Source organism: Trachypithecus francoisi, unplaced genomic scaffold (genome assembly GCF_009764315.1).
Source record: "Trachypithecus francoisi isolate TF-2019V2 unplaced genomic scaffold, Tfra_2.0 Lachesis_group1, whole genome shotgun sequence".
Classification (NCBI taxonomy): Eukaryota; Metazoa; Chordata; class Mammalia; order Primates; family Cercopithecidae; genus Trachypithecus; species Trachypithecus francoisi.
The window spans coordinates 50427450-50441370 of NW_022681454.1; the positions used below are offsets into that span (position 1 = coordinate 50427450).

Consider the following 13921-nt stretch of genomic DNA (forward strand, 5'->3'; position numbering starts at 1 on the left):
GCTCGACTGAGGAAGGATCTGCTTCCAAGCTCACCCATGTAGTTGTTAGTAGGATTTGGTTCCTTGAGGGCTGTTGGACTGGGGGCCTCATTTCCTTACTGGCTGTTGGCTGGAGGAATCCTCAATTCTTTGCCACGTGGGCCTCCCCAACATGGCAGCTTGCTTTATCAAAGCCAACTCAAGAGAGAATCTGCTAGCAAAACAGAAGTCACAGTATTTTGTACACTAATCATGGAACTGACATTCCCTCAATATTGCTATATTCTTTTGGTTAGAAGCAAGTTACTAATAGGGAAGAGACTACACAAGGCCATGCATGCCAGAAAGTGGGGAGCACATGGACCATCTTGGAGGTGGCATAGCCTGTCCTGCAGGACCATCCCTGAGTTCTCTAGGCTGCTCCATATATTTTTAAATTCCTGCTTTTGTTTTGTTTTTGGCTTGAGCTAACCAGAATCAATGACTCTTGTTTGCATCCAGACTGCCATACTTGTTTATTGCTTACGATTCTGTCATCTTGTGATTCTGGTTTCTGTTGATTCAGCACCTTTCTCTGTGAAGTATGAGCTACTTGGTAAAGCATTTGGCATTACCCATTACTCCTTTTATCCCCTCAAAGTCACCAGTTCTGTGTCTGAATATTTCATTACCTCAGAACCAGCTAGTAAGCATCCATCTGAGCACTTGTTTGAATATGAGTCTCCACAAAGATCATAGAAGAGAAATTAAGAACAGAGAATTAGCACTGTCAAAATAGGAAAACTGAATCCTGTTAATGGGACAGCCCATAAATCCTCACATTCATCCCAGAATGTGTTTTTGTGGTTTTTCTTCATTTGGGTCATGACCAGAGGGTTGGTTTCCTCCCAAGAGCTTCAGCAGAATTTAAGCATCAGAAATCCAGTGCAAGCTAGTTTAAGCAAGAAAATGAAGTCTGTTGGCTCTGGTAACTAGGACATACTGTGGAGGCTCCCAGGATCAAAAGAAGAATGACAGAGCTCCTAGGTCAACAACCAGTGACTCAAGACAGGTTTAGCTCTTGTGGGCATCTTCATTGTCTTCATGTCTCGCTTTCTTGGCCTCAAGATTTGCTGTTGTCATCAGGTTTTCTCAGCTTGGTAATATGTAATGTTTGGTAAACCCTCGCTTAGGCTTTGAGCCAGAAGAGGGAAAAGCATTGGTTCGGGTGTTTATTCCCATGTCCTGGAAGACAGGGCACTATGCTAGGCCAGGGCCAGGTCACATGGCTAAATTCCAGTTGTTAGAAGAAGAACCATGGGAATCCAACAGCCACTACTGCACAGTACAGGCACTGCTGGAACCATTGTTGGTGCCATAGGGGTAGACAGAGAACCATGCAAGTGATCCCTAAATTATTGGAGATTCCCAAAAGGACAAGACAATGTCTGTGGTAAAGGCCTGACTGGCAAATGTGGATTAGAGTGATCCTTTTTTAGCCAATTTTTTTCACGGGGTCTTGGAATTAATTTTATTGCACCCAAAGTCCAGCCTACTGGTGAAATAGAATCACATTGAATTTTTCCATTCTAGATTTTACTTGTTCCCTGACTACTTGACAGTTAAAACAGAAACAAGAAGGCCAGGGATGACAAGGAAAATGACTGTCCATTTCATGGACTCATGACCAAGGTTAAATTACAGTAACAAAGGAGGCCAGAGCTTTTTATTTGCTGCTACTTTCTGTGATTTGTGGGCAGATTGTTGTTTGTTTTTTGCTTTTAACCTTTCAAGTGAGGAATGATTTGTCATGTTCATGAAACCCACATGTATTCAGGGACCGCTTATTCTTAGAGTTAAGGGTAAATCTTGTTTTTAGAACCAAATCAATATAGATTGAGATCAAGATTGGTCAAACACTTCTGGAAGATGTAATATTGTGCTCTCTTTAAATATGTTTACTGACACCAGTAATGGGCACTGCCACTTAGAAATATGCTCTTTATATATCTCTCACCCTTTAATAGGTGCCAATTAAGAGGTGACATAGAGCTCAATCTCCGCCCTGCTGAGAGTGTACGTGTGAGATTGAATTGCGAATGTACATTGATATGGTTGTGACTTTGCATCAAGACTGGCAAGAAACATTAGCAAATAAAAGATTTGCTGTAGGGAAAAATATTCAAAGATCAAAGTTTGTTAAAGAAAGTTCTCTGCTTATGCATGGTACTGGGACGCTACAAATCAAAAAGGCTGCCTCCTCTCAAGTTGTTGATTCTTCATGTCGCAGATTTCTCCCCAACACCATTTCACGTGTGTCCCTGTTCAGGAAAGAAAAAACATGGTGGGTGTTTGAAAGTTCGGGGACCATTGCTGATGTTGTCCCTGCTTGTGTCTTGCAGCCTACTTCTGCTTCCTCCTGGCCGCTCTGGGTGTGACAGCTGGCGCCCATCGCTTGTGGAGCCACAGGTCCTACAAGGCCAAGCTGCCTCTGAGGATATTTCTGGCTATTGCCAACTCCATGGCTTTCCAGGTGAGGATGGAGGGTCCTCTCTGTGTTGGGGGACCCAGTGCAGATGGCAGTATGGGAGGAGGGGAAAGATGGGCTGACACCCCTCCATCCCCATCCTAGACTCAGTGTTCAGGCCCCGAGCACGCCCAGTCTGTCCCAAGTGTTTATCTCTTTGTAGCTTTTAGATATAGTAAAATGTCCCCTGGGGGGTTTTGTGCCCTAAGGCATGCCAAACTACTGAGGGGAAGGGAGACTCCTCTATCCAGTGCCCATGCTGTGAACATACCCTGAAAACCTCAACATTTGTCTAGCCCTAACCAGGGGCCAAGTTCTGTGATAAGCACACTGGTATGCATATAGTATTTGATCCACACAGTAGCCCTGTGAGCTAAATGCTACATGTCTCCATTTTACAGATGAGGAGAATGAGGTTCAGTGAGGTTAAAGAACCTGCCCAAATCATATACCTAAAAACTAGTACGTTCAGGGCTAGGCAAATGCAGGCCAGCCTGACTCCAAGTTATTGCTCTTCCAAAACCTAGTCCTGAGGTAGCCCTGCGAGGTCCTGGTGGAAAGACGATTCCATCTGAAGTTTGAAGACTCAGGGATTTTACTCTGATGGGTGCTAGCTGTGAATCACTTCCTCAACTTCATTTTCTTTATCCGTAAAAATAAGAACAAAACTTCATTCTCAGGGTTGTTATAAACTCAATGAAAACTGCAAGGGGCTATAAAAATGTAAGAGACGGTCATCACTGTACTAGGATTGGGCCATGTTCTTTAGGACTATTCCAGTCCTAGGCCATTCCCCACCTCCTTGGGTACTTTCCTTGGGTACTTTTGGTTTGGTCATGGATCTCTGTTTTCCCAATTCCTAATCTGAGTGAGAACAACTTGTTTTCAAAATTTCTGCCCCCATATGAGTGTAGATGATTCTGGGCCCCGTGCATTTTCACTCATTGGGAAGGAATAGTGATTGCCAAAAGTGCTCTAGAGTCCAGGGAAACAGGTGACCCAGGAGCTTCCCTGTGGCCCTCAGACACACAGCTTGTGTGGCCACCTCTGCCATGGGCCTCCCACTCCTATGAGACAACCTGATGCGGAATATTTCTCTAAGTGCTCTTGTAGCTCAGAATTCATTTCCTTATTTTAGGCTTCTCTCATACAGTTTGACTTTTCATAAGGTAAATAGGATATAACACAATAGGTCAATTAGGGAACACAGTTGGTGGTGTGTATATATACTGCTTGTAATTCAAGCACAGTCAGGAATTAGTACTGAGGTTCTAGGAAATAAGCTATTAAGCATAAGGGAGCAGTTGGCAGCTTCCTGGTTCCATGTCCATTTGTTCACCACTGGCAGTGTGAACTATGCTGCACTTTATTTTGACTTCAGCCATCTTATTTCAGTGTTGTGCTTTCAAAATAATAATTGACTTAGGTCTTAGATGACGTTCAGGACCTAACTTGATAATTTTCATTTCTTGTATTCAAGCAATCCTTTCTTTATAGCCTCCAATGACACACTCATGTAGTTATAAAACATTTCTATTATTGGACTTTTTTTCCAAGATAAGTAACTTGTAGCTGAAGCCTAAAACTGATTTTTTTTCTCATGAAACTATTTGTTTATAACTCAAAATTTGAAAACCTAAGTTTTCTTAACAAAACACCACAAAACAGAATATTAGACTATGATTTAAAATTTATTTTAAGGAGAAAGTACACTGTAGATGGAAGTACCCAGGTCCTAGAATAAATTCTTGGCTCTGCCATTCGCTAGATGTGAGCCTTTCTGCAAGTATCAGTTCCTTTATCTGTAAGGGGGGCGATAATAATATTTGCCTCACAGAGTTGCTGGGAAGATAAAATAATGAATAAAAAGTACCAAGCTTATGGTAGCACCTGGTGAATATTGTTCTCACCTTCTCTTTTATGAGAATTGATATATTGTTTAATTGGTTTCTGTATGCTAATGTCTGTCATATAGAAAACAATAAATGATTGTTAGGCAAATAAAAAAATGAACAGCTTTAAAATGTAGTTTTAGAAACCATCAAATTTGAACTATGCATACTTTTTCAAGGCCCACATTTGTAGTGGATTTTTAAAATTCATTCAACAAATACTTATTGAGCACCTACTATGTGGCAGGCACCGAGAAGGCACAGTGAGAATAACAATGAGCAAAGAGTCACAAGCTTCGCCTTCATGGAGCTTTTCTGTCTAGCAGGATATTAGAATCCCCACAGTTTCCCAGTGGAAATTTCAGTGTTTCCTGGGCCTGGGGTTTTATAACAATGTCACGTAGACCTAGGTGGAAGGTACCTCTGTAAGATCAGCATAGGGCCAGTTTCCATAACATGCAGAACTGTGGCAGTGGGAGAGCACCAGAATAGAACTAGAACTAGTCAGTGTCTAGGACACTTTCTTTAAACCACTTAACCCTGTGAGGAGAACAACCTGGGGAAGTGAAAAAATGCTATGATCTGCCAGTGTAGGGTGGTGACTTTTAACCCTGACTTAATGCAGTCATTGATTTAGTTGCCCTTTGATAATCCATGGGTTTTTAAAGATAGTTTCAAAGATTCTCTCTCTTCTCTCTTTCACTAGAATGGTCATGCCTTGGCCAAAATGGACAAGTCATGCCATAGCTGTCTCTGTTTGGGAGCAGCAGGGCTTTTGCTAGATGCTACAAATAAGACCTTGAGCATTAAGAACAGTGTTCTTAAAGTTGAGACTTACACATTTTAAACTCCTTTTCTTTTTCTTCTATAGAAGATGTATGTGTGGGGCTGAGAGGCAACAGTAGGAAAGGTGGAGATACTTTTAGTCTAAAAAGATGATGATGGGCTGGGCATGGTGGCTCATGCCTGTAATCCCAGCACTTTGGGAGGCCAAGGCAAGTGGATCACCTGAAATCAGGAGTTCGAGAGCAGCCTGGCCAACATGGCAAAACCTCGTCTCTACTAAAAATACAAAAGTTAGCTGGGCATGGTGGTGCATGCCTGTAGTCCCAGCTACTTGGGAGGCTGAGACAGGAGAATCACTTGAATTCAGGAGATAGAGGTTGCAGTGAGATGAGATCATGCCACTGCACTCTAGCCTGGGTGACAGAGTGAGACTCCATCTCAAATAAAAAAAGATTGTGATGGGGTAGGAATGCCTGACAAGGAGCTATAAAATCCTCTGTCCCCTCTGAACCCTTGTATTCAGCAAAGATCCCCTGAGTTCCTCTCTGGTCTATCCTCCTTCCTTGCCAGTAGGATGAAGTCAACCTAAGACTGCTTGCAACTTCCTTATAATTTGCTCCAAGTCAAAGATGGACCCAGGCGAGAGATTCCTGTTCTCCAAGAGTTAAGTTTTCACAAGCAAGAGCCAGGATTCGGATTTGTGCTGTCACGCTCATGCATCTGCTCCTGCTGACTGTATCTGGGTCTCTCATGGACCCAGTCCAGTCAAAAGCACCTACTAGAGGCTTCAGCCCACTCCCTCATGGCTCATAGTTCATCATCAAGTCATGGTAATGAGTTGGATTGAGAGCTGGAAGAGAACTAAAGGGATTTAGCTTAAATTCTGTATTTTACAGAGGAGTAAACAGAGAATACCAGTGACTTCTCAAAGTTCACACAGCTAATTAGTGGATAGACTGAAAGCCCACTCTCCTGATTCAGGCCACCCATTAGATATTCTTATATGCTGTCCTACAGCGTGATTTCTAAACAAATAGAATTGAGTCTTTTTTTTTTTTAATCCTCTCTGACTTTCTTTAAATTGGTGTATTTAGACCATTCACACTTAAAGTAATTATTGATATAGTTGGACTAATATCTACCAAGGTAGCAATTATTGATATAGTTGGATCAATATCCACCAAGTTTCTGTTTTCCATTTGCTGCTCTTTTTCTTACTCTTTATTTGTGTATTCTACTCTTTTTCTATTTTTATGTGGTTTCAATGCACCATTTTGTATAAGTCTATTTTCTCTCCTCTCTTAACATATCAATTATACTTCTTTTTTAAAAATTTTTATGGATTGCCCTAGAATTTGCAATATACATTTACAGCTAATCTAAACCCACTTTCAAATAACACTATACCACTTCATAATAGTACCTGCAGTAGCGCAAGGACCTTATAACAGTCTATTCCCAATTTCTCCTTCCTGTCTTTTACGACGTTGTTGTCATTCATTTTACGCATCCATAAGCTATAATCACTAAACAAATTGTTACTATTCTTATTTTGAACAAATTGTTATGTGTTAGATTAAGAATAAGAAAAAAAAAAAAGAATAAGAAAAATAAAAGTTTCTATTTTACCTTCACTTATGTGGATCCGGGTTTCTGATATAATTTTCCTTTTCTCTGAAGAACTCCTTTTACCATTTTCTGTAAGGCAAGTGTACTGGTGACAAATTCCCTCAATTTTGGTTTGTCTGAGAATGTCTTTTTTTTTTTTTTTTTTTTTTTAGTGACAGGATCTCAATCTGTCACCCAGGCTGGAGTGCAGTGGAGCAATCATGGCTCACTGCAGCCTTGAACTCCTGGGCTTAACCACCCCTCCCACCTCAGCCTCCCTAGCAGCTAGGACTACAGGCACGTAGCACCACACCCAGCTTGAGAAAGTCTTTATTTCTACTTCATTTTCGAAGAGTAATTTTGCTGAGTACAGAATTCTAGGTGGGTGGATTTTTCTCTTTTAATACTTAAATATTTTATTTCACTTTCTTCTTGCTTGCACGGTTCCTGAAGAGAAACCTAGTATAATTCTTCTCCTCACTCCTCTATATAGGTAAGGAGGGATTTTTTCCACTCTGGCTTCTTTCAAGATTTTCTCTTTGTCTTTGATTTTCTGCAGTTTGAATATGATAATACCTAAGTATTAGCCAGGCATGGTATAAACCCTAAGTGTAGGGCTTTTTGGTATGTATCCTGTTTGGGGTTTTCTGAGTTTCCTGGATCTATGGTTTGGTGCTTGTCACTAGTTCAGAAAATTCTCAGCCATTATTACTTAAATATTTTCTTTTTCTTTTTTTTTTTTTTTTTTTTTTTTGAGACGGAGTCTAGCTCTGTTGCCCAGGCTGGAGTGCAGTGGCGCGATCTCGGCTCACTGCAAGCTCTGCCTCATGGGTTTACGCCATTCTCCTGCCTCAGCCTCCCGAGTAGCTGGGACTACAGGCGCCCGCCACCTCGCCCGGCTAGTTTTTTGTATTTTTTAGTAGAGACGGGGTTTCACCGTGTTAGCCAGGATGGTCTCGATCTCCTGACCTCGTGATCCACCCGTCTCGGCCTCCCAAAGTGCTGGGATTACAGGCTTGAGCCACCGCGCCGGCCTTCTTTTTCTTTTTTATCTTTTTTGAGATGGAGTCCCACTCTGTTGCACATGCTGGAGTGCAGTGGTGTGATCTCGACTCACTGCAACCTCTGCTTCCCAGGTTCAAGCAATTCTCCTGCTTCAGCCTCCCAAGTAGCTAGGATTACAGGTGTACGCCACCACACACAGCTTATTTTTGCATTTTTAGTAAAGACAAGGTTTCACCATGTTGACCAGGCTGGTCTCGAACTCCTGGCCTCAAGTGATCCACCTGCCTAGGCCTTCCAAAGTGCTGGGATTGGGCCAGGTGTGGTGTCTCACGCCTGTGATCCCAGCACTTTGGGAGGCTGAGGCTGATGGATTACGAGGTCAAGAAATCGAGACCATCCTGGTCAACATGGTGAAGCCCCGTGTCTACTAAAAATACAAAAATTAGCCAGGCATGGTGGCACACACCTGTAGTCCCAGCTACCTGGGAGGCTGAGGCAGGAGAGTTGCTTGAACCTGGGAGATGGAGGTTACAGTAAGCTCAGATCGTACCACTGCACTCCAGCCTGGTGACAGAGCAAGACTCCGTCTCAAAAAAATAAAATAAAATACAAAGTGCTGGGATTACAGGTATGAGCCATTGGGCCATTGCACTCCAGCCTGGGGAACAAGACTGTAACTGTCTCAAAAAAAAAAAAATAGCCAGGCATGGTGGCGTGTGCCTGTAATCCCAGCTACTTGGGAGGCTGAGACATGATAATCGCTTGAACCTGGGAGGCTGAGGTTGCAGTGAGTTGAGATTGTACCACTGCCCTCCAGCCTGGGCGACAGAGCAAGACTCCATCTCAAAAAAAAAAAAAAAAAAGAAAGTCATTGATAATGCCCCTACAAAGTAGGTACTATTATTTTCCTCATTTGATAGGCTAGAAAACAGAAAAGTGGTTATGTAACCTGTCCAAGGACATTCGGATTTAGTGACAGTTTTATGTGACAGAAGAGGGGTTTAAATGTAAGCATCTGGACTCCAGAAGTCACCCTCTTACTGCTGTGCTGTAATGCAATAGTCCTCAGCCTTTGTGGCACCAGGAACCAGTTTCATGAAAGACAATTTTTCCATAGATGGAGGGGTGGGGGGATGGTTTCAAGATGATTCAAATACATAACATTCATCATTAGATTCTCATACCAGTCCGTGGCCCGGGGGTTGTGGACCCTGCTCTAATGCCTCTCCCAGTGTCCAAATACATATTTATCCTTTCATTCAGCAAACACATGTGTTAAGTATTGTTCCAGGCACAGGAGAACAAGACAGACAAGGTCCCTGTCCTCATAACGTGTATACTACAGTAGGAGAGAGAGCAAATGAACATGTGAGCAAATAAACAAACAAATGTGTTCAGAGAGAGAAGGATATAAAGAATTAAACAGAGTAACGTCACATGGAGGGCATCTTTAGAAAGTGTGGTCAGAGAAGCCCTTGCTGAGGAGGTGGCATTAGTGCTGAGACCTGAAGGAGAGGAGGTTAGAGGGAGAGCATCCAGAGGGAGGAGTCAAAGCAAATGTAGGAACTAGGATGCTGTGTTCAAGGAGCAGAAAGATGGCCAGCATGGCTGGTCTATGTGAGTGCAAGGCCAGAGTGGGGGACGGGGGCCACATCAGTGCAGGGCTCTGTCAGGCAGAGTTCAGATATTGTTCTACATATCACAGGAAGGCACTGCCAGGTCTTAGGCAGGGAGTGACATGGCCTCATGCATTTCCATGGCTTGAGTAAGTCTCAGACCACAGTCAGGAGACCCCAAAGTGTTTGTGCCAGGTTCAGGATCATAGGCCATCCCCCAAGGCTGGGTCTCTGTAGGGTGTGCCTGTCAAGGAGGGAGACTTGTATGCGAGGCAGCACCCTCAAGTACAGCTCGTGCTGTTAGCAGCAGCATGCAGTGGCAGTTGTGTAGAAGAGAACAAAGCAGCAGAACTTTAGTGCAGCTCAGGAATCCTTAACCTTATGTGGCTCTCTGTGGGTTCTAAGTCTCCCTTCAGAAATCGTGTTTCAGTGTTGCCACCTTTCCTAGCCATGAGCCCAAGCTTCAGAAGTGGTCCTGACCCGGATGTCCTGACAGCTTTTCCTGGTGTGATTTTGGAAGGTGATTTGCACATCATGCCTCACATTGTCTTCTTCCACAGCATTTCACTGTCCTAGGCACATTTGGGACATTTGGAAGTCATGTGAAAAGAGCAAATAGCTTGGTCATCTCTAAGCAATGATGCCATACGGTGATTTATCAGTTCATTAAAGCATTGTCATTCCATGCATGCTGCATTGTAACCCCTTCCATCATGCAGAATACTCCGACAGACAAAGTGGTGCAGGTGGGAGGTGGCCTAGCGAGTGAGCGAGAGAGCAAGAAAGAGAGAGAGAAAGGAAACCAGGAAACTCTCCAGAGGCTGCTGAGGGGTACAGCATTTTCTTTCTGCACTTACCTGGCGGCATTAATTATACTTTCTACCAACAAAAATGAACCGATTTTTAAGGTGGAAAATAAAAAATGAACCTATTTTTAAGGTGGAAAATAAAATTTCCCCACCCCTAAGATGCCTTACTTGCTTATTTGTTGGGGATCTAGGTCAGTGAAAGTAGGTGAGATGAGAGAAATCACCTAAGAAAATGAACCTCAAGGGGATGAAAATGTGACGGTCTGAGCAAGAGGGTGATTAGACAGATGAACAAACCAACCAGCGGGGCTGGTCTGTTTCTCACAGCACCATCTCCAGATACGCTGGGAACTCTTTAATGCAGACCTTACCTGCTTTGGACAGTGGGTATATTTCTAACCACTTTAAGGCGATTAGATTTTTGTAAATCAAAAAAACCACAGTACTTTAAAGAGTTTTTATTTAAAGGAATATTTGGTAGAGATAATTTTTGTAAACAAATACTATCAGATTTTATGTTAATTTAGCCTGGCATCTGTATTGGAAGAAAGATACTGTTGTTGAAGGTGAATTCTGCATGCTGTCCTGTCAATTGGGAACCTATTTGCAAACACATTTTCAAGCTTTGTGTTTCATTCTGTCTGCTCTTCCTGAAGATCTTTAGAAGTGCTGCACGCAGTGAACCTCCTTAATCATGTATTTTCTCCCAACCTTTCTTTGTCATGGAATCACAGAAGGTTAGAGCTGGGATCACAAGAGGTTAGAATTGGGGAACCTTAGAAGCCACGAGTCTAATTCTTTTCCAACAGCTGAATCAACTAAGGACCAAATGTCTGAGCTTATTTTGTTTATTTTCCCAAACCATCTCCAAAAATGTTTATGGACATTGAAGAAGACTGTATTGCAATGCAATTCTTTGACAAGTCGTTTCTCCCTGTACCTGTCACTAGCCATTTGGGCTGAGACAGCGCATTGTCATTGCGTATTCTTTATGCCATTGCTAGCCTGCCAGACACTCTTACGTTGCTGCTTTCTAGATTTCCCAACCCACTGATTATTTTGCATTTTGGATGATTTCTCCCCCAGCTGCCTTCATTTGCATTTTTCCGAAATCAAATCTCATTGTGATAATTTCTATTCATACTTCTAACCTCTTTAGATCCATCTGTGTTATTCCTCTGTCCTCAATGATGTCTGCAGCAGCTCCTAATTTAGTACCAATCAGAAATGTTATTAACAAAATGTGTAAGCTTTGTTCCCAGACATTAATGAAGATATGAAATGAAACAGATCTAACAGACACAGTGAGGCCTTCTGTTAGTGGCCTCTTCCCCACCCCCTTATTAGATATTGAACTGTTTTTCATCCTTGGTCCTTGTTTATCAAAGTTCAGGCTTTTCAGTCATCGTGTTCCAATTCCTATAATGCCAGCCAGTGCTCTTGTCACAGGATTATCTCAGGAATGCCGCCTCAATGCCTTATCAAGCTCCAAAGATACATGTCTACAGGGGTCATTGAATCAGCAATTTTAATTAATGATAATATTTATTGAGTTTCAGATGCCAAATGGAAATTTCTAGCTTTGCTTTTAAAAACTCTTTTAGGAGGCAGAAACATTTGATTATTTTTACCTTCTTCCATTTGGATCTTTCACAGCTTTTCATGTAAATCTGCTGTTTAATTACCATTACATTTAAAAGTGCATAAGCCACTATGTGCTTGCGAGGAACACAAGTAATATCTAAGAAGTGGCCCTTAGATGAGGAGCTCATAATCTGAAAGAGCTGGCTAGACTTGTGTGCAATAAAGACTCTTATAAAAAGACAACGTGGAGTTAAATTGCTCAAAACTGTCACACTGACTCTTAGGGCTGCAGAAATTTGAATATGGGCTAGAATCGTTGGACAAAGCCTACCGCAGAAGGGGAGATTTGAGCTGCACGTGAAAAGGATTTGTCTAGGCAGAGAAGAAGAGGAGGGTAGGGACACATCTGAGCAAAGGTAGGGAGAGAGGAATGATTAGAATATACTGTAGGAGTTCACAGCATAGTTAGACAATCACCCAGATTGAAGAAGTAAGCTGACAGGTTATAGTGTGTTACAAATCTGGCTACCTGTGTGACATATCTCACTGGATGTCTCTTAGGCTTCTCAAACTCAGTGTGCCCCAATTCAAAGTTGTGACTCTACCTTCTCCCCAAAACTGTTCTTCTGTTCTTCTCCTAGCTTTCCCACCAGAAGTCTGGGTGTCATCCATGATTTCTCCATTTCCCTAATTATCCCTCACCAATTTTTAAGCCAATCCCTTCAGTTCTACCACTAAATTACATCTTTAGTCTGCACACTTCTCATTTTTACCGACTTTTAGTTCAAGATCAACTTTTTCCTAGGCTACTGCAAAAGACTCCTGAACTGGTCTTCCTGATTCAGTGCTTGCCCCTGTCTATATTGTAGCCAGAGAGAGCTTATTGGAAATTAAACGACTCTCCAGCTAAATAAATAAATAAGTATTTCAGTGGCTTAGCATTGTATCTGGAATGAAATCCAACCTCATTATTATGTTCTGTGGGGCCCTGCATGATCAGGGCCTTGCACATCAGTTCTCTGTGTCCACCCCAAGTTGGTGTACTTCAGTGTAATTCTGACTATAACCACCCAGGGTGAACATCAGATCCTGCAAGTTAAAGGCTGAGTGTTCCACATGACTGCCCCCACTTCAGATGCCTGCTGCAAGGGTTGCAGGACAGTAGTGGGGTCCCCAGGCTACCTGTACTTCTGAATGACCAGTGGTAAGTTTGGGGTTTCCACAATCTCCTTAGGTTTGATAATTCACTAGAACAACACACAGAACTCAAGAAAGTGCTATACTTACAATTACAGTTAACCCTTGAACAGAATGGGTTTGAACTGGGCAGCTTCACTTAAATGCATGGATTTTCTGATAGCAGGACCAGCCCCTCTTCCTGTCAACCTACTCAATGCGAAGATGATAAAGATGAAGACCTTTATGATGACCCACTTCCATTTAATGAATAGGAAATATATTTTCTCTTCTTATGATTTTCTTTTTTTTTTCCCTGGATCTGCAAAGAGTTATTGATTCAAAGTCGCCACATGGTGGGGGTACAAACATTCATCAGTTACTGCGCATGCAATTGGTGACATTTTAATGTGGAGGCAATTACCACCACAGATATCTTATTTCATTAAAAAATAAAATAAAATTTTCAAAGCCTCTTACAGGCCAAAGGGCTAAGAACAAGATCCTCACTCAGATACTCAAGAGTTTTCCTGAGGAAAACTCAGGAGTTGGAAACAGCTTTGAACATTGTCCCACCAGCCACAGCAAATAACGCTAAAGTCATAGAGCTTTGGCACTGACAGCATCAACATCTGCTGTTGTTGCAGAAGTGGCCCCTCTGCCCAGCAGAAGGGAACATAATGCCTGTGGGAGCCGCTGGGATGCATCTGAGAACTCCAGGGCCTGGAGTCAGCATAGAGCTGCTAAGCACGGTGTGGGCTTGTGTTAAACTGAAAAGGTGGGGAGTGGGGATTTGGGGTGACCAGTGGTTCCCACCACAGCCAGAGGCAGCAGACTCAGAACTGTGGGACCCAACATGCCTTGGTGGACAGTGGACAGAGGACGGTGGCACAGGTGCCTGTGGCTAGGCTGCTGCCCATGCTCTGGAGGTTGCCTCGGACCCGAGAGCCCAGGACAGCA

At 42.7% G+C, this 13921-nt stretch overlaps 1 protein-coding gene across 2 annotated transcripts in view; it reads left to right on the forward strand.

Moving 5' to 3' along the window:
* SCD5 (stearoyl-CoA desaturase 5) overlaps positions 1 to 13921 on the forward strand; it is a 172201-nt gene that overhangs the window by 94751 nt on the left and 63529 nt on the right. For both annotated transcript variants that reach the window (XM_033214269.1, XM_033214268.1), the window contains exon 2: positions 2361 to 2491. In XM_033214269.1, coding sequence (XP_033070160.1) covers positions 2361 to 2491 — 131 coding nt within the window. The remainder of the gene's footprint in view (positions 1 to 2360; positions 2492 to 13921) is intronic.